At 35.6% G+C, this 21,222-nt stretch overlaps 1 protein-coding gene across 20 annotated transcripts in view; it reads right to left on the bottom strand.

Annotated features, from left to right (window-relative positions):
- The window catches only part of LOC108021916 (zinc transporter 2), a 183,430-nt gene that overhangs the window by 75,815 nt on the left and 86,393 nt on the right, over nucleotides 1-21,222 (bottom strand). Inside the window, exon 10 of one of the 20 annotated variants that reach the window (XM_050889611.1) lies at nucleotides 4,358-4,430. The exons of the other annotated variants lie outside the window; for them this stretch is intronic. Coding sequence (XP_050745568.1) covers nucleotides 4,382-4,430 — 49 coding nt within the window. The 3' untranslated portion in view covers nucleotides 4,358-4,381. Of the gene's footprint in view, nucleotides 1-4,357; nucleotides 4,431-21,222 lie in introns of those variants that run through there. 20 annotated transcript variants of the gene reach the window in all.

Raw genomic sequence — 21,222 nt, 5'->3', positions numbered from 1 at the left:
CCCGAAAGCCCATACAGATCTCCCATCGTGATGGTTAAAAAGACTACGACTTTCAGCGGGTGCCAAACCATGTGATTGGTCCCGAAATGTCGCAGCACTCATTTGCTTACAAGGATGACATCATGGCGCGGGGCGTACGGTAGAAGAACACAAGACGATCCTGAAAGAGGTGTTCCGGCAACTGAAGGAAACAAATCTGAGGTTAAGCCCGGAAAAATTCAAATTTTTCAAGAATGAGCTTTTGTATTATGGTCTTCGAGTGACTTGCAACAGAAAAATGATGGATCTGGAAAAGTTAGAAGCCATCGCCGAACTAGAACCTTTATAGGAAGGGTAAGAGAGCTCCGAGCGTAGCACCACGGTACCTCCGACTTGTACCGACTTCGAAAAAAAAACAACCATTCAAAGATCTGCTACGCAAGGGCAACAAGTGGGTGTGGACACATGAACATCAGACGGAATTCGAAGAGGTAAAGGCAAGACTCGTTGAAGACCCCGTACTGGCATGCCCGGATTTCAAAAAACCATTTATCCTGAAAACGGACTCGAACGACTTCGGCACGAACGAGACGGAAAGGTAAATTCCAACTGAAGTTGAAAGTTCAACGGTGAGAAGGAGTGCTTGGCAATCGTCTAGGCGATCCGAAAAATCAAGCCGTATCAGGAAGGTTACCATTTTTAATAAGTAAGCGACACCACGGCGCAAAAGCTGCTCAAGGCAGACACTACCAGAAACGCTTCGAGGGATCAAGGAGACGGCGGCGTAAGCTTCAGCTGGATTCAGGATATGTGATAAGCCCCCAGCCACAAAAGTACCCGGACTGCGTGATGGAAGGTGAACCCTTTTAAGGAAACTACCTAACAGAGCAGGCAGAGAGGGTGTGCGTCGACGGGAAACGGGGCTAAAGGAGGAACACGGCTTACCGGCAGCTGGCCAAGTAGGAAGCCGAAGGACAATATCACGTCTAAAAGACCGAAACTTATGGCAAGCAATGCACAGAGGCGCCCGAGCTCACGTGAGGCTCAAGACAAATCTGATGCAGACGGTTGGCAAAATGCTGACGCAGGTGCCAAAGGAATCATGAGCTACGGTGTGTGAAGATTTCATCGGAATATTGTAATATTTTTATTTTGAAAATCAAAAAAATAATAAAATTGTATATTATTGTTTCTTATATACATGGTCCAAAGTAAATAATTCTTCTTAAGGAGATTATTCTATTCCTTCCTTACTGTCCTTAAATCACTATTCTTACCTTACTATCCTTACTTTTCTATCCCTAACTACTTTAAATACTTGCATATTATTTACATGTTGGTCAGAGGAGCTTGTCGACAACGGTCAAGAATAGCCGAGTGCGACGCTCACTAATAAGTTGTCCAGCCTTACTGAAAACTCTTTCGGACTCACATGAAGATGCGGTAGCGCAGAACTGTCCCCCGCCCCCCTCTCATTTGCATATGCCGTTTCTGGGACAATTACCATAATCCATAAATTAACCGAGTTTAATGAGTTTCGAGGTCATAAATAGATTATGATTCTCAGAAATATTTTCAAACCCATATTTTCGTTTCTGCCTCGGAAAGTTTTAATGGCAAATTGTTAAAGATTCTCTCCTTTCCACAAAAAGTTTATTAAGATATTAGCCAGAGCCTTTGTTTATTACCTTACCGCAATAAAAGGCACAAGTCCGAGGGGCACGCTCATTGAGAAGATCACTGAATACCTATCTCGGACAGGTTCTCAAAAGTTTACAACACACAAGTATACCAGTAATTTAAACCAGAAAAATAAAGTGAGAGGTTCATTTTTTAGCATAATAATTCAATTTTTTTGGTATTTGTTATATTATTTGTTATTTTTCATTCTTTTTTCCGGTTGTAATATAGTTTTATGATATTGAGTGAGACACTCAATTTGTAATCCGAAATTCAATGGCATTCATAAGTATCGACTCCTGCATCATTGCTCCACGCACAGGGGTCTACTTGATTTTCATGAATAGATGTTTTCATATTATATCCATTACATTCAGATAGTTTTGATTGTACAGACCGAAGACGTACATAGGACGCATTGACTCTTTAACTCAACAATCTCGTCTTGCCTTTTAAAATATTCTTTTACAACATCTTCTTTTATCTCAAGGTGTGCATATGATTTCTGTGATTTTCCCAAAGTTAAAACAATTTTTTTCCAAACTTTCCTCTATTTGCTTCCTGAGTATGACGGTGTGTATAAAAACTGATCTTTCCTTCTCCACCTTTAACCTAAGTATGTGCGGTCTCTTCTAACCAACCTTCTCTTTTGTTCTATAATTTTGTGTCTTCTTTATCTCCTTGATCGATTGATGGTGTCCTACTGGTTACACTTTTATAAATATTTTTCAAAACCAATACTTCTCATCTCTTCTGACCTGTTAGAACTACCTCTATAATTTACAAAATCTCAATTTCAAAATCAATACTTGTAATCTTTTCTAACCAATGAATATTCTATGTGCCATGCTAGCACTATCTACATTGTTTTCCAATTTACAAAATCCTATATATGCACCTCTCATTTTCAACATTATCGTCCAAGCCCACTTCAAAACACTATAAATGACCGGGAACAATAGTTAGTCTTCTAAAAATAGTATTGAAGTGGGTTAGTCTGCTGCATCAAGAACAAGCACTAGTTTTGTAAATTCTGCAAGTGTGATGTTCAAAAAAATAGGTGGTCAAACCATGTCTTCTCGGAGTCGCATAAGCAAATGCAATTCAACCCCTTGACGGAAGAGTCAAGAAAATTTCCGAAGGATTCAGGGGAAGAATAATGCATTACATGTATGTAAGCGATGGATCGGACTTGTTGAAAGTTGCTGAAAGTTGCTTGAGTGAAGCTGGATTGTCGTTGCTACCTCATCTCAGCATTTTATTAGAAAGTTATACATTAGCCAAAGTAAACTTTGGACTGTTTGCAGAGTATATTCTTTTTAAAGACGAATCTAAATAGAATTAAATGAGTAAAAGTAAAATGCCGACCATGAATAAAGATTCTGATTTAGAATTTATCTTTCATGAACATACCATGGAAATAATAGATGGTCTCTTATAAAATTAAATCGCTTAGAAATGAATGTGAATCATTATACACCGATGCCTGGTTCATCATTCATACCACTACCTCGTTTCCATTTAACGAAAAAGGCGATAGTCAACATATGTAATGAAAATTATCACTACTGTCTTAAATGGGCCTTTATTTCTGCATTAAAAATTGTAAATAGGCCGCGATGATGTATGGCGTATAATAATGACATATCGCTGGAAATAATTCGTTTAAGTGATGAAATAAAATTAGATTAACATTCCCCATTGAAATAAAATGTATAAAACATTTTCTAAAAAAGAATACTCAATTGAGCTGAAACGTTTTCGAATATAATGAAAATTTGAAGGAAATAATTGGACCACTTTTTCAAACGGAAGTGCAAAATCCTCTTCACATCAATGTGTTGTTTTTGGAAGACGGCGGAAATGGACATTATATGTTTATTAAAAATGTTTCAAGGTAAATTCCTTTATTAATTTTTTGTCTCTTTTAAACAATTAAATAATTTACTCATATTTTGTTTCAAAGACTAATGACTGCACAAAGAGGAAATTAGAGGATTTCGCATTTTTTCTGCAATGTATGTTTAAATTTCCCAGAACTTAGGAAGGAAAGGTCTCAAAGATGCCGCAGCCCCATAATACTCTGGAGTTTACAAAAGTTCAACATCAGCTGCAAGTTTCATTCGTTGTCTACGCGGATTTTAAATGCATTCTGGAACCAAAGAATCTTGAAGTGAACCCCAAATTACTTATTATTAATGAACATATTCCAATATCATACGCTTATTATATAAAGTGTACTTTTGATTCTAGACTAGATAAATTTGCTTTAGAGACAGGAATAAATTCAGAAACCAGTTTTGTAAATTCATTAAAAGAAAATGTTACAAAATTGAGTGTGGAAAACTTAGATAAAATAGATCAGATCAGGTCTTTCTTTGAAGGCAATATTGGAAACGACAAATATTCAACTTAAATTGCTGACAGATATATTTATAAATAGATTTATTAATAAAAGCATTCGAGGTGGTTTAGTCCAATATTGTCATGATACACAAATGCAAATAATAAATTTGTGTCAGACGATTCCTCGAGGGAGTCTTCACTTTTAATGTATTGGGATGCGAATAACTTGTATGATTGGGCAATGTTACAACCTTTACTATGTAAAGACTTTAAGTGTATGTCTACCACAGACATAAACAATTTTGATATTCATAATATGCCAATTGATGGTAAATATGGCTATTTTTTGGAAGTGGACCTAATATATCCGTACAGTTCACATGATCTTCATATTGATCTTCCATTTGTCTGTCAAATTGTCTGGCCTAAAAAGAGGATAGGGTAAAAAAATTAATTGTTGACCTGGGAAATACAAAAATTATGTAATACATTATCAGAATGTGAAACATTGTATACAGAATGGGTTAGTAGTGAAAGAGATCCATAGAGGAGTTCCATTCTTACAAAAGCCTTGATAGAAGAATTATATATACGTAAAAAGAATGAAGGAACCTGAGCGCACAGTGGATATAAAGCTTGTTCGTATGTACATGGGAAGCTCTGGATAGCAACAAGACTGAACGAAATGCACATTGTACAAAAACTTTAATTTCAAAATCCAATTTTCATAGTGCAACTAAAATTATTGATAATTTCCTGTCCTTTTTTATAAGCCCATGTATTTAGGATTTGCAGTATTAGACTTATTAAATTGGAAAAGTTACCCTTGAATGATATGAATACTAATTCACTTATCTGTACAATAAAAACTGACTATTTTTATAAAGATCTTCGTAATGCTCTTGAAGACAAATTAGATACATTGGACTATTCGGACGTAAGAAATAATAATAGATATAAATAAATTAATAAAAAAAAGTTTATGTTTTTTTAAGATGAGCATAACGGTAAGCTCATGTCAGAATTTGTAAATCTATGTTCACAGGTTTATTCTTATAGAATAGATCAAGTTTAATTTTCACACAATAAAGGAAAGAAAGTGAATTTACGAAATCTTACAGTTGAGCACTATAAAAACTGGCACTCCACTTAATGGCAATAGAATAATCTTTAGATCAAAATCACACAAAATATCTACAGTTAAAGTAAAACTAAAGAAGATCATAGTAGGACATCAATAAAAATCAGAGACTAATTGAAAAAGATACTTTAGAAAATGTTAAATGGTTAGAAACTAATCCATTTTGCATAGGTGAAATGATACATAAAAATTATGTTAACGATGGAGAATCACTTGATAACCTTAAGTTGCAAAAAGAATACAATAAAAAAGACCTATTTTATAAATCACTTGAATTGGATATGTTTTATTATGATCGAGACTTTGGAATTTGTTAAAGGTATATTTATTATTTTAATATTTATTTAAGTAAACAATGTTAAAAAATATTAATAAACTAAATATAAGATAAGCTGAATGTATATATAAAAAAGAAATTAAATAAATCATTCGTTATTCTACAAAATATATTTCTTATTTATGCAGCTAGTCCTTAAAAACCCCAGCCACTTTTTACTAGGTATGTATTGGGGAATCGTGTTTTTTTTTTTTGAGTTCTTCTTAATATAATTTTTTTATACATCTTTAAATCTTGATCATCATAGTTTCCAGTTTTACAAAGAAAAATTAGAGAGTACAGACTAGGAGTAAGATCACAACTCATTCCATTAGAAAATGTTATTATATTATCTTTAATTTTTAGTTCTTTATTCCCCAATATTAATGAATTGTTTACAGTTTTTTTAGATCCATAACCTTTATCCAAAACATTTCCTCTGGTCAAATTACTGATATTAAAATCATAATTATAACTAGTGCTTTATCTTCTAGATTTGCGTCCAGACCCATATCGACCTCTTCTGTATACATTGGTGAAAGGTTTGCATTTTACAAACTTTATGGGGAAGGAATATACATCATTATATTTAAAAAAGGGCATTTATTGTTTTATACTTAAAATCTTACATTTTTAATGAATATTGGCTTATTTCTAATAATAAATTTTTAGAAATTTTTTATTAAATTTAATGTACTTTTTGATAACTTGGTTTTGGACGCTAATTAGTTGTACAGGGCTGTACTGTTTCTGTACTATTTCTGCACTGTTTCTGTACTATTTAGTTGGAAACTTTTATCAGCTGTTCTAGTCTATTGTAAAGAATAATCAAAGTTCTTGTTCACTAGACGACGATCGATGAGAAGTGAAGACTTAGACTGTGAATGTCAACGCGTGCGGGTCCACTTTTTATATCATACAGACCTCATATACTCGTACACATACACGTACCCACACATGGATTTTCAACCCCAAAATGTAAATTAACCAATCAAATATACCGGTTATGAAAGAAAGTAGAAATCGAGGCACAGCTGTCCACAGTTGTACGTATCAAAGTCTTGAACTCTATCGCAATTGTATTGTATTCTATAGCCCAAGTATTTTACAACTCTCCACCACACTCCCGCCTTTTTGGTGTTTCTGGGAGTAGATCTCCCATAAATACAGGGATACAGAAGGATATGTTTCTTAGCAAAACATGTAATGTCGATATTTGATAGTGGTCTATTGGGTAGCAGAGAAATTACTTTTTTCGTTTCTTAATTGATTTCCCCTTACTACAGGGCTTGAGCAAGAAATCATAGCCTTTTCTATAAAGTTTGAGATAAAATCCTTCTCCTACAGCAACACCTTCAATTTTCCTGTTGTGGCGTTTCTTCTCCTCCATATTTTCCTTACCCATTCTTGCATTATTAATTGTTTTCGCAATTGCGGCACTACCACTTGCTAAACCAAGAGCGCTGAGTGCCGTCAAGATCGGAAAGATTTGTAGAAAACCTCCAACTTTGGGTACTTTGATTACACGAGGTACTTTAACATTTTTCTTAGAACCTATTGAATGACGATTTAATTTAGGTGCAACTTTAATTGCACTCATAATGTCTAATAGTTTTTGTTTTTTAATGTATTAGTAGCAGCATTAATAACAGTCGAAAGGTTTGTTTTCTTCATTGTATTCTTCTTTATCGTTTTCCTCCCCTTCTTTTCCGTCTTATTCTATCCCATACCAAATGTTTTCTTGGCTTTCATTATATTTGTAACAAAGTAAGCTGCTGCTTTTTCACCAAGGGGGCTATCTGATTCCTTGAGACGCCACCAGGCTATATGCCGTTCACCCAATGCCTTGTTTTTAGAATATACAATATCGTGCTCTTTGCAGGCTTCATCAAATGGGTTTCTGTAACTTTGTACCCAGTCCGGTTTAAACAGTAATGTTTTGATTAGCTTATCGATAAGCAACGTTTCCCCATTTTATTGATGTTTAATCATCAATGTTTTCTCATTGAATGAAGTACATTAGATTGAAAGATGCGTTAAATAATCCAAAAACAAAAAATTGTAGCTAGAAATATTTCAATTTGAAAATTTTAATATATTTTCAAAAAGTTTATAACAACCTAAATATGAGTAATTGGAGCAATAAATCGAACCGCTAAAAGGAATGGCTTATTATTCATTCTCCCATAATGACGGTGTACTAGACCCCAGTGAAGCGAAAAATAATTCCATTTTGATAGTCGATGACGTAGCTTGTGAAAAACAAGACAACATAAGATCATATTTTTGTATAGGTCGACATAAAAATATAGACTCTTTTTATTTATGTCAAACATACCGAAACATTTGATTCATGACAATTCCATTCTTATAATATCGGGATCATATTAACACTGATATAAATTGAGAAACATTTGTAAAAATTTGTCAAAAGTGTTTGGAAGATAAGCACGGATTTCTCTTGATTAGCAAGGATGATGAAATGGATAACGGAAGGTACAGAAAAGGATTTGATCAATTTATTATGATTTATGGAGTGATATACATAAAATCTGGGTTAGATAGATATCAATACATTTCAGTATGTCTAGATCACTTACATTATCATTGAATAGAAATCGTTCCATTTTTAATACATACTTTTTTCCACCCATCGAATTGAATGGGCAATATGAATGCGCTCTAATTGACATTAATATGTATAATACAATTCCAAGTATTGACGAAAAAATAATGTATTTCACATAATTTTTGACCAAACGGTGATTTGGTAAATTTACGTAGTGAAAGTTTCAATTCGCATACACATTCGGCTGAAAGAATGATTATTTATAATAAAAGACGTAGTCTAAGTCCTCATCCAAGAATTACTAATTGTAAAGCTATAGAAAGAAGACCTACAGAAAAAAGAAGCTCACTTACTTTAAAAAATAAATTCTTTTTAAAGTCGTTAGGATTGAGTATAATATAAAAAGTGGAAAGGAAAACAATAAACGAAATTTTAAATATTCGAGAAAAAGTTTACTCAGATGAGAGTTTTTCGAAGACAGAGTTTCATACTTATTCATCGTGTAATCAAACATTTAAACCAAACAATGAAATTCAAATTACTATCCAAAATCAAGATTTGTACGTGATTCCTTACGAAAGTTACCATAATTTTTATGTAATTACGGACCTACAACTGATAGTGTTACCACTTTTTTTTTTAAATAATTGTATGGTTTACCTTTTGGGTTAAATTAAGTACGAAATACATGGATGTGAGATTGATAGAACACGATTTGTTGGCAGGACTACCACCTTAAAAGTTTAATATCTCTGGATAATCTTCAAAGTCAAAATCTATTAAATTCTGTATGGAGCAGTGGAGACGAAAGTTCTAAACTTTTCTGTACTATTAAAAAATTTCTTGGGATTTGCTGAGGATTATAAAAAGTTTTCTTAAATTGCAAACACAAACTAGTGTTGATGCTAACTAAGAATTTGGCGATGTGTATGAACAAACCAGATATGAACAAACTTTTAAAATTGAAATGACGAATATAACGTGAAAAATCCCCCTTATATCTCCAAATGATTTTGCAAAAATTAAGATGTACAATATTATTAAAAGTGGTGTAAACCTACCAATACTTACTAGTACAAGAAAGTCTTTAAAGTTAAGAAAATAAAGAAAGAAACTGTTTCGGTTGATGTTCAAGGTTTCTTTGATAATAATAATAAATTTATTCTAAAGGAAATTAGAATTTGAATTCGTGCTTCCTAACAAAAGTTACCTTAATTTTCAAGGAATTAATAGAAAAGATTCACCGAATGGACCTAAAACTGATAATGTTACCACTTTTTCTAAAAATATTTGTATGGTATACTTTTTGGATGAAATTATGTACAAATACGAATAAATGGATGTGATTTGTCGGCATGACTACTACCCTAAAAAATTGTATATCTCGGGATAATCTTCAAAGTCAAAATCTATTAAATTCTGGATTGAGCAGTGGAGCCATTTCAACTTTTCTGTACCATTTAAAAATTTGTTAAAATTTGCTGAAGATTATAAAAATGTTTTGTTAAATCGTAAACGCGAACTAGTGTTGTTGCTAACTAAGAATCTTGGCAATGTGTTTGAACAAACCAGAAATGAATAAACTTTTAAACTGGAAATGACGAATATAACCTGGAAAATCCACCATGTAACTCCAAGTGGTTTTGCAAAAATTAAAATATACGATATTATAAAAGTGGTGTAAACCTACCAATCAAATTCCAGAGTTGAAATTCATATGTTAACCTAAAATTGTGGCATGGCAGCCAACACAGCTGTCATTAATTGCTATTAATTTGCCATAATTGGATTTACACCAAATGGAGAACTTATCACAAATAATTTATCTAACTTGAAAGTTCACTTGAATTCTGACTCATATCCATATGATAATCTGAATGTCGATTTTAGTAAGAATCAGAATCACCATATGATTTTATTTTGCTAACTCAAAATCCAGAAAGACTGCAATTTGGTTAACCAATAAACATAACAAAATTTGTTGTACCGATGGAGAAAATAGTTTTTCGCAAACTCGAAAATTTTTGAGGACAATTACAAACGGAAAACTGATTAAAACAAACAAAAGAAACGATTTCTAGAGAATTTTTTTTGGGAATCGTCAGTTTATTAATATCGAGGAAGTGGGCTGTCCGTCATTAAACAGGTTTAAAGGAAACCGGTTTCCATATTGTCAAACACATCTTAAGAGTGAGGTATTTTAAATATAGCACCAAAACAAGAAAATATTTTTATATACATCATTTTCAAGTTGTGGCTAGATGTGTAAAGTGCTACAAGAAAACAAGATTAATAAAATAAAATTTCATGAGGAACTTAACCAATTCATCGAGCAATTTAAAGGTAAGATAATCGGTCAGCACTTTCAATACCTTCTAAAAACAAAAACTATGTTTATGAGTCAAGGTGGACATGATCTGAAAGCTACAAACTATGGTGGTCTTCTATGCAACTCGCCAGAACAGAGCCAGAAAATTAATTTCAATCTATAAAAATCATCTTCGCAATACCAAAATAATTGTATAAATGTATTATTATGCTACAAAATAAACTTACGATATTTTATTTCGAGTTTAAATTAAAGGTATGCTTGTGCGTTGTTCCGTTTTGGAAACGTGACAGAGATAGGTAGTCAGTGATATTCTTAATGAGCGTGCCCCTCGTACTTGTGTGCGGCATAATGTCATTGGCGCGTGTTTCTTTTATTGCGGCCCAGTGATCTTCTTAACGAGCGTGCCTCTCGGACTTGTGTGTGTGTCCCGTTTATTGCAGTCAGTTAATAGTCAAGAACCCATGTTCGGGTCTCTGGCTCTGGCTGATATCTTTATGACCCTTTTGTGGAAAGGAGAGAATCTTTGGCAATTTACCAGTAAAACGTTCTGGGGCGGAAACGAAAATATGGGTTTCAAAATATATCCCACTTTTGAGAGTCATTAACTTGTGAGATTTATTTTATTGGGGTGCTTTTGATTTCTAAACTTGTCTTGCAGTCAAAGAAAACATTATTCCCCAAAATGATCGGTAATGTTTCTCTGAGATAACAACCTTCGGATATTTGGGTGTGCGATCTTTTTCACGTGCACCTTTCTCACGTGACTATTAATTACTCATAATGAAGAGGAGAATACATTATCAACATTGTCACATGGTAATGTGGAGGCGAAGGGGGCAATCACGTGTATTTTTTTTGGACATGATCGTGACATTTTTATGACCTTGCAACCCATTAAAATTAGTTTATTTATGGATTATGGTAATTGTCTCAGATCCCGCATATGCAAATGAGTGCGGTGCATGGGGACGGGGCCATTAATATGCAAACTGTACCAGAACCCGCGTTTTCTATCTATTTTCCGACATATGGGGATATTTGTGGACGCAGTTCTCGTGATACTCATGCTCCTGAAGATTGTTCAGCTGTAGAAGCCATCTCATCAGAGTCTTAGTGACCAGCAGCATACTTCAAAATAGTACTTCGAGTACTGCGGCCACAAGCAGTAAGTATGTCGAATGTCGTCCTTGTGGTTGATCTTCCCTCCTTCTTTGGTTATAATGGTGGCGATAGTCCAACACATGAAAATCTTTTGAGCTATTGGTCTCCATCTCAAGGGCTGCTGGAACCTGGTGGCTGATCCTGATGAGAGAGAACTCCATAGACGGCTGCCCCTGGAAAATTCGCCTTTCCTCGAAGCCGGCGGCTTCCGTCAGCAAGACACTAGAATGGATTCCCCCCTTTTTTGTAATGGCCTAAGGTCTTTTATAGCCTAGTAGAGCTTTTACTTAGTTTAGATCGGATAAGCTAGGTGTTCCCACCTAGGGTTACTATTTCTCGGTGTCCGATATCTTTGGAATTAACGGCCGGCTTTTGCACTATATGGTTACCAGTAGGTCGATCGTGGCCGTTGTAAGCTGCCGAAATGTAATTTCTTCTGCCTTTACTAGCCTGAGTCTGGCTAGTCAAATGCATCCCTCATTCCGACTTAGAATTCGTCGTTGAATCTTTCTAGATGGAGGGCGTACGTAACAGAAGAGAGTGATGACTCGAAGAGTAAGCAATAGTGTCACGTGCAAAATCAGCCTTTGAACCGGACGTGAACTTTGGACCAGCAAGACGTACAAAACGTAGACGGTCAAAAACCGTGGGCAGAAGATAAAAGATTCAAACAGGAGCTACGGAGTGGACAGTAAGAGCGTGGCCTTTATAAGGCCGCTTAGCACCACATGCCTTTACAAGGGCTCTTAGAAAGTGGAAAGACAAGAGCAAGCGAAAAATCTTAAACCAACTACAAATCAAATTACGAGAAAATGGGTATCAGACAGAGATTCTAAGTACCGTGCTAGCATCGGGCATTTGAAAGATTCATCAGTAATAATAGCAAAGATCAAATTATAAAAATTCTAGACCGCTAGGCAAAAGGATTAGGCGTCAGGCCTAAGCAAGAGTCAGCCATAAAGAAGGGATACACAGAAAAAAAAGTCACCAAAAGGTGACTTCGGTGCCCACTCACCGAACTTTGCATCGGTCAGCATCTTACAACAAGAAAATAATTTAAACCAACAAGTTACTTTCGAAATGCTAAAAATTATCATTACGGCTTTTAGTTACCAGAATAACACTAAAACAGAAACCGAAAAAGTCGCTTATATCTGAGGACAAATTATAATCAAAAAAAAAGGAAGTTAACTTCGACAAGACGAAAATTTTATACCCTTGTTATACCCCAGTTATACCCCAGTTATACCCCAGTTATACCCCAGTTATACCCCAGTTATAAGAAATATATGTTAGTAACAACATGCTTTACTTTTTTTTGTTTCTATCGCATATCTCGCTCGACCGATTTCTTCAGTGCAAGAAATCTATTATTTCCAGCGCCATTGCATTTGCATTTACTTGTTGGAAAAATCTAGAAAAAATATGTAAATGAAAATTTATTGCTAGAACTCATTCGCTGAGGGGGGGACACAAACGAATTGCTGGAACAGTTTGAGCGAAATAAAAACAATATAATTAGAATTGAGGCCAAAGTTTGTGATCAAGAAATTTTATAGGTGTTTTAAATAGCTTGGTTTGCAACGACAAATCCCTATCCAATAACGAAAAGTTCAATCATTTCTTTCCGTGTTTAGAAAAAGAAGCGTTAGGAACAGTAAAAGCTTACCAGATCACGGAAGCAAATAACGCAAAGAAGGAACCTTGATTTAGGTTTACCCAAGAAAATTATAATGCCAATGAAATGATAGTTCATATCGGCATGTCTAAAGTAAATCCCAAAAGGCAGTAGCATTGGGAAGAAGAACTTATATACGACTCCATTTTATTATGGAATTTGATTGGATTGCTTACAGGCGCTTAATAAACGTTATCAACACTTAGCAGCTCCCAAACAGGGTCAGCCAAAAAAGCATGCTTATAGTAAAACGGCGTTAACATTATCATGACCTGCCGAAGTACCCAAATTGAAATGTCGCTTTTGCAAGTCAAATAGACATTTCGTTCAAAGACGCACTTCGCAAATAGTCCAGTAAAATCTCTGTTCAAATTGGCAAGGATCATTCCATTAATTGTAGAAAACCCCATCATACAGTTCTACATCGGTGTACCTCGACCCCGCAAGTATCCAAGACAATTTATCGCCGTCCCCTTTTGACAATCTGGCATTCCAAAACACGCAACACGCTAAGTCAACCTTTACCTCAAAAAATCGGTTACGTGTTACTCTCAACGGCTCGAAGTCAGACAGGAAAAAAATGCCAGCTAGAATTTAGTTAGACTCGGAGTCCCAAGTCAATTAAATATAGTAGTATTCAGCTGTGGGTCAACTAACGACTACAGGCAAAAGAATATACAACGAGCCGCATTATTTTATTCCATATCTGCGACCAGAAGGCTCTTCGAATAAATTAAGAGTAGCATATCATGGATCGTGCAAAACCCCTTTTCAAGAGCATCTACAAATTTATCGTCTTATCACCGTTATAAATAACTCAGTTCGTCGCTTTCAGAGGCCCTTCTTTTTTGTGTGCTTGAATTTACCACTCTAAATATCGTGTGTTTTTTTTTTTACTTTAAGTAGCAATAAAACAACGATGGATTATTCGATTGATAATTTTTTTTTTATTCGAAAGATAATTTTGTGGCATTACATTTTATATATGATTTCTGGCATATGGCCGCCACGGCTGGCGTCAATCGAATAATATTGCAACTTAAAGTTCTATACCTCTAAAAAAACACCCGTTAGAAATAATTTGGCCATTCCAGTTCTCACCAAAGATTCGGCCCATTTATCGCAAAGGTAAAAAAACGGAGCAATACCTGTTTCATATTGTCTCCTCAATTTTCGCATATCACTTTTGTCATTTTTAAATGTTAAAAAAAAAGTATGATAATAATAAATTATATCAATCAAAGTGTTGATATAAATCCGCATCGTATTGTCTGTTTGATGCAACTAATAAAACGAACTTTCAACGGAAGGGTTGTGAATCGAAGGATCTGTATTCGCGGGGCACGCTATAAGGTCCGGCACTAACTCATCGCCTTTGTTCTTGCTTTATACAGACCCTGAAACAATCTACACATTATTATGAAGAGACAAAAATTTGACAGTGCTTGCGACAAAATTATAAGTTAGTTAATTCAACCGGAAAAAATATAAATAAAATGAAAAAAAAAACGCAGAAATAAATGTTGGACATAAGCCTTCAGGGAAATAAAAACAAAATTAACAAACAGTTCAGCAATAAAATTGATAATCATAATTAAAAGAACATATATATACTCGTATACGGTTTTTGTAAGGGAAGAATGGCTGTTTTAATGTTAAAAATTTCAATTTATTTCAGGGTGAGCTTTTCATTTGATTTGTTTGTTTTAATATATCTAGGATTACCAAAAAATTCCATTAAATTTAAAAATTAAATTCGCGTCAAATTTTTTTTCTTTAAGGGTTTTCCTCTTGTAGGTACTTAATAATTGTTAGATACTATTTTTTGTCTCGTAATTTAATGCTTCATAAGATTCGGGCCTCTTGTTTTATTACATTGGCCATTCAAATAAATGTCCTGTTTAGTTTTCAAAAATAAAGGTGGATATAGGAAATAAACTATTAGTTCTCAAAGTCACGGCAACTCGTCCATCGACGAAAGATCGATCTCCCGACGCAGGTGTGCTGGAAAAAGATTATGGCGTTTTGCGCCATTGGGTTAAAGTATAGACGGAGTATCCCGATTCTTTTGACGCGCCAAATTTAACTTTCAAATTTAAGTAGTTTCTATAAGGGGTGACGGGTAAAAAAATATAACTTGCTGCTGTCCAGCTGGCCGGGGCACACTCTCGTAGTCACACTCAGCTGTCTGTGACATGGGCGGGGGTTAGGCACAGAAAGAAAACCAATTCGCCGGGAAACTTACTCAGTTTAAGCTTTTGCGAGTGTTTTATTTAAATTTTTCACTATCGAATCGCAATTCTTGCGAGATACTTGCGTACCCGGCTTAAAGTTTTGAACTTGTGTGGGACTGGGAACTTTATTTTCTAGTGCATGTGCACGCCCCGACTGTTCGAAACACAGAAAAAAAAATGGTCAAAATGGGGGTATGCGAGCACCAAAAGGTGACTTCGGTGCCCACTCACCGAACTTTGCATCGGTCAGCATCTTACAACAAGAAAATAATTTAAACCAACAAGTTACTTTCGAAATGCTAAAAATTATCATTACGGCTTTTAGTTAACAGAATAACACTAAAACAGAAACCGAAAAAGTCGCTTATATCTGAGGACAAATTATAATCAAAAAAAAAGGAAGTTAACTTCGACAAGACGAAAATTTTATACCCTTGTTATACCCCAGTTATACCCCAGTTATACCCCAGTTATAAGAAATATATGTTAGTAACAACATGCTTTACTTTTTTTTGTTTCTATCGCATATCTCGCTCGACCGATTTCTTCAGTGCAAGAAATCTATTATTTCCAGCGTCATTGCATTTGCATTTACTTGTTGGAAAAATCTAGAAAAAATATGTAAATGAAAATTTATTGCTAGAACTCATTCGCTGAGGGGGGGACACAAACGAATTGCTGGAACAGTTTGAGCGAAATAAAAACAATATAATTAGAATTGAGGCCAAAGTGTGTGATCAAGAAATTTTATAGGTGTTTTAAATAGCTTGGTTTGCAACGACAAATCCCTATCCAATAACGAAAAGTTCAATCATTTCTTTCCGTGTTTAGAAAAAGAAGCGTTAGGAACAGTAAAAGCTTACCAGATCACGGAAGCAAATAACGCAAAGAAGGAACCTTGATTTAGGTTTACCCAAGAAAATTATAATGCCAATGAAATGATAGTTCATATCGGCATGTCTAAAGTAAATCCCAAAAGGCAGTAGCATTGGGAAGAAGAACTTATATACGACTCCATTTTATTATGGAATTTGATTGGATTGCTTACAGGCGCTTAATAAACGTTATCAACACTTAGCAGCTCCCAAACAGGGTCAGCCAAAAAAGCATGCTTATAGTAAAACGGCGTTAACATTATCATGACCTGCCGAAGTACCCAAATTGAAATGTCGCTTTTGCAAGTCAAATAGACATTTCGTTCAAAGACGCACTTCGCAAATAGTCCAGTAAAATCTCTGTTCAAATTGGCAAGGATCATTCCATTAATTGTAGAAAACCCCATCATACAGTTCTACATCGGTGTACCTCGACCCCGCAAGTATCCAAGACAATTTATCGCCGTCCCCTTTTGACAATCTGGCATTCCAAAACACGCAACACGCTAAGTCAACCTTTACCTCAAAAAATCGGTTACGTGTTACTCTCAACGGCTCGAAGTCAGACAGGAAAAAAATGCCAGCTAGAATTTAGTTAGACTCGGAGTCCCAAGTCAATTAAATATAGTAGTATTCAGCTGTGGGTCAACTAACGACTACAGGCAAAAGAATATACAACGAGCCGCATTATTTTATTCCATATCTGCGACCAGAAGGCTCTTCGAATAAATTAAGAGTAGCATATCATGGATCGTGCAAAACCCCTTTTCAAGAGCATCTACAAATTTATCGTCTTATCACCGTTATAAATAACTCAGTTCGTCGCTTTCAGAGGCCCTTCTTTTTTGTGTGCTTGAATTTACCACTCTAAATATCGTGTGTTTTTTTTTTACTTTAAGTAGCAATAAAACAACGATGGATTATTCGATTGATAATTTTTTTTTTATTCGAAAGATAATTTTGTGGCATTACATTTTATATATGATTTCTGGCATATGGCCGCCACGGCTGGCGTCAATCGAATAATATTGCAACTTAAAGTTCTATACCTCTAAAAAAACACCCGTTAGAAATAATTTGGCCATTCCAGTTCTCACCAAAGATTCGGCCCATTTATCGCAAAGGTAAAAAAACGGAGCAATACCTGTTTCATATTGTCTCCTCAATTTTCGCATATCACTTTTGTCATTTTTAAATGTTAAAAAAAAAGTATGATAATAATAAATTATATCAATCAAAGTGTTGATATAAATCCGCATCGTATTGTCTGTTTGATGCAACTAATAAAACGAACTTTCAACGGAAGGGTTGTGAATCGAAGGATCTGTATTCGCGGGGCACGCTATAAGGTCCGGCACTAACTCGTCGCCTTTGTTCTTGCTTTATACAGACCCTGAAACAATCTACACATTATTATGAAGAGACAAAAATTAATTCAACCGGAAAAAATATAAATAAAATGAAAAAAAAACGCAGAAATAAATGTTGGACATAAGCCTTCAGGGAAATAAAAACAAAATTAACAAACAGTTCAGCAATAAAATTGATAATCATAATTAAAAGAACATATATATACTCGTATACGGTTTTTGTAAGGGAAGAATGGCTGTTTTAATGTTAAAAATTTCAATTTATTTCAGGGTGAGCTTTTCATTTGATTTGTTTGTTTTAATATATCTAGGATTACCAAAAAATTCCATTAAATTTAAAAATTAAATTCGCGTCAAATTTTTTTTCTTTAAGGGTTTTCCTCTTGTAGGTACTTAATAATTGTTAGATACTATTTTTTGTCTCGTAATTTAATGCTTCATAAGATTCGGGCCTCTTGTTTTATTACATTGGCCATTCAAATAAATGTCCTGTTTAGTTTTCAAAAATAAAGGTGGATATAGGAAATAAACTATTAGTTCTCAAAGTCACGGCAACTCGTCCATCGACGAAAGATCGATCTCCCGACGCAGGTGTGCTGGAAAAAGATTATGGCGTTTTGCGCCATTGGGTTAAAGTATAGACGGAGTATCCCGATTCTTTTGACGCGCCAAATTTAACTTTCAAATTTAAGTAGTTTCTATAAGGGGTGACGGGTAAAAAAATATAACTTGCTGCTGTCCAGCTGGCCGGGGCACACTCTCGTAGTCACACTCAGCTGTCTGTGACATGGGCGGGGGTTAGGCACAGAAAGAAAACCAATTCGCCGGGAAACTTACTCAGTTTAAGCTTTTGCGAGTGTTTTATTTAAATTTTTCACTATCGAATCGCAATTCTTGCGAGATACTTGCGTACCCGGCTTAAAGTTTTGAACTTGTGTGGGACTGGGAACTTTATTTTCTAGTGCATGTGCACGCCCCGACTGTTCGATTGAAAAGAAATAGACCGGAACAGGGAAATATTGGCCTAGGCAGACAGCGGAAGTGCATCGCAGCTGGTAAAAGCCAAAGTGGTAATTAAGCTTTCCAGAAATCCCCTGGTACAGCTGATCATGCCAGACCCTGACAGTTGGCACCTAACATCTGTTACTAACATCTGATTTTTGAAACCAAGCTTACCAGCGATAACCTAATACAGCTGATTACTGTCGCCAAAAGAAAAAAAGAATAAATTCAGTGCTTCAGTCGCCGCTACAAAGCCTCCCGAACTACGTAGTACGAAATTAAGAGCTTTTGTGCTTTTATACACTTTAAAGGCATTTATATAAGTCTTTATATCCGACACAAGGCCCGCCCCGAAATAATATCGCCACACTCACTCAACCGTTTTGTGTATGCCACAGTGTGACGATAAAGGGCTATTGTGCGCTCGCGAAAGGATTTCGGGCACTAATTCTCTGGGTATCCAGAGCTCCCAAGCATACTCATCGTGAGCTTGCTCTCCTCCTTCGGCTTTTCAATAAACATAACCGCTGTCGGTCGGACAATGAATCGGGAACTATGTTAAGGGATCCCTTTCGATGCTCAATATCGAAATTATACCTTTGCAACGCTAACGACCATCGAGCTAAGCAAGAAGTCTATAAACAAATATTGTAAAGCAAAAAAATGTTTATTTTAAAAAGATATTACAAACAAAATTAACCAACAAATATAGATATATACGGAAAATATATTAACTGAATTTCTTGCTATATGCCCTACGAGTCGAGGGTGTTTTTTGTTTAAAGTTTCTCGGAAATTATAGAAGTTACAGAAATAAAAGATTGCTTAGGCCTAAAAAAATAGTATTGCCACTAACTTCTTTCAAGTGATGCCAGTATTTTCCGAACAGTTAAGTTTGCTTTACATACTTACATTCACTTAGCATGTTTTTCAAAAAAATTAATTTACCAGTGAGTCTTAATGAATAAAAATTACTCAGTAAGGCCTTTTTCTTATTAATAATAATAAATTAAAACTGTAGTGTGTAACGTTCGAGTCGAGGGATCTGTACTTGCGGAACACGATATAGGGTCTGGCAGTAACTCGTCGGCTTTGGGGGTGTTGTTTATGCTTTATACAGACCCTAAGACTAAGAAGACTAAGAATTGAACGTGTTTGCGACAAAACTATAATAGCTTTCGAAGTATATCCTAATAGCTCCCGAAAACGTTTCGACTATTGTTGAAATCAGTCAACCACAATAAAACAAACAAATATGGACCTGGATTGGACCTGCCCCAGTTGCCATCATATCGAAGTCAATATTATGGCTTTTATAAGGCAAATCGTACTGAAATAACAGTCCTTATCGCCCGGATTTAAGGATCTATCTGATCGGTTTATAGAGGCAGAATATAATTTTAAAGATATAATTCTGCGGTCAGAGGCAGCTGGCGGCCACAGTGCCGATCCTACATTGGAACCACTTCCTGTTGATCCCAATTTTACGTCGTGCACTGCTGCTTTTGGCTTCGCTTATGATCCAACACTTGAGTCACATCGCTGAAGTGCCAGTAAGCCCTCTTTGCAGTGCAGTCGTTTCCTCAGGACCTTCGCCTGCCGCTGCCTATTCTGGACCATCTGAGCCTGTCTTGACCCTGATCTGCAGCCCGTCAACAATGAGCAGGCTTCTACATCGCGTTCTGTTGTGAATAGCTCCGGCACTTTGCCTGCAAACGCCAACACGGGACCATCGCCGTCAACTTTATCTAAGGGAATTTTTTTTTTATTATATCTTGCTCGTATATTCCCCTCGGTCTGATACAAGTCCATACCTTCATCATTTGGCTCAAATACAGAGTATTTATTCGACCGCTGGCAATTACGATCATCTTATCATTTTGGGCGATTTTAAACTTCTTGCCATTTCTTGGATGTCCTCAACTAATTCAAATATTCTTGTGCCCACAACAATCCACGAGTTTACGGTCTTATCGATCTCTCTTTAGGACAACTGAACTCATTCTTGAACTGCTCTGGTAAAGTTTAAGACTTTATTTTTTCTGAGAGTTCGCAATCACATATGTTACTCGAACTAGTCTTTTTTCGAATCCTGAAAACGCGTACCATCCTAAACTTGAGGTAACCTTAGAAGCATCAGCTTCAGTACTGCCATGTCTCGAAACCGCACCAGCATCCATTCGATGTTTTCGCAGAGCTAGGTTCAGTGAAATGAATAGATGTAATATGCACACATATAAAATATATATATCGACCAATCACTGTACCAAGAGTACTAAAAGAGGCACGCACTGTAGCACTTTGTCGCTCTATGAACCGCTCGCTGTGCTTTGGCCCGTACTCTGAAAGAGCAAATGTCAGCATAAATGCAACACGAGCGGACCTCATGTGTGTGCATATACCTCCGCGCTTCAGACTAAGTGAGCATAGCTATATACTTAAGAATACATAGGCCGTCTCTCCGCTGCCGCTGTTGGCAGCGCCTCTACGAGACTTAGACCTTTTTAGCTCCTAATCAAATTGGGGCTCAACAAGAACC

Source organism: Drosophila biarmipes, unplaced genomic scaffold, assembly GCF_025231255.1.
Source record: "Drosophila biarmipes strain raj3 unplaced genomic scaffold, RU_DBia_V1.1 ptg000004l, whole genome shotgun sequence".
NCBI lineage: Eukaryota > Metazoa > Arthropoda > Insecta > Diptera > Drosophilidae > Drosophila > Drosophila biarmipes.
The sequence above is the reverse complement of the archived record's forward strand: the minus strand, read 5'-3'. Positions and strand labels throughout refer to the sequence as shown.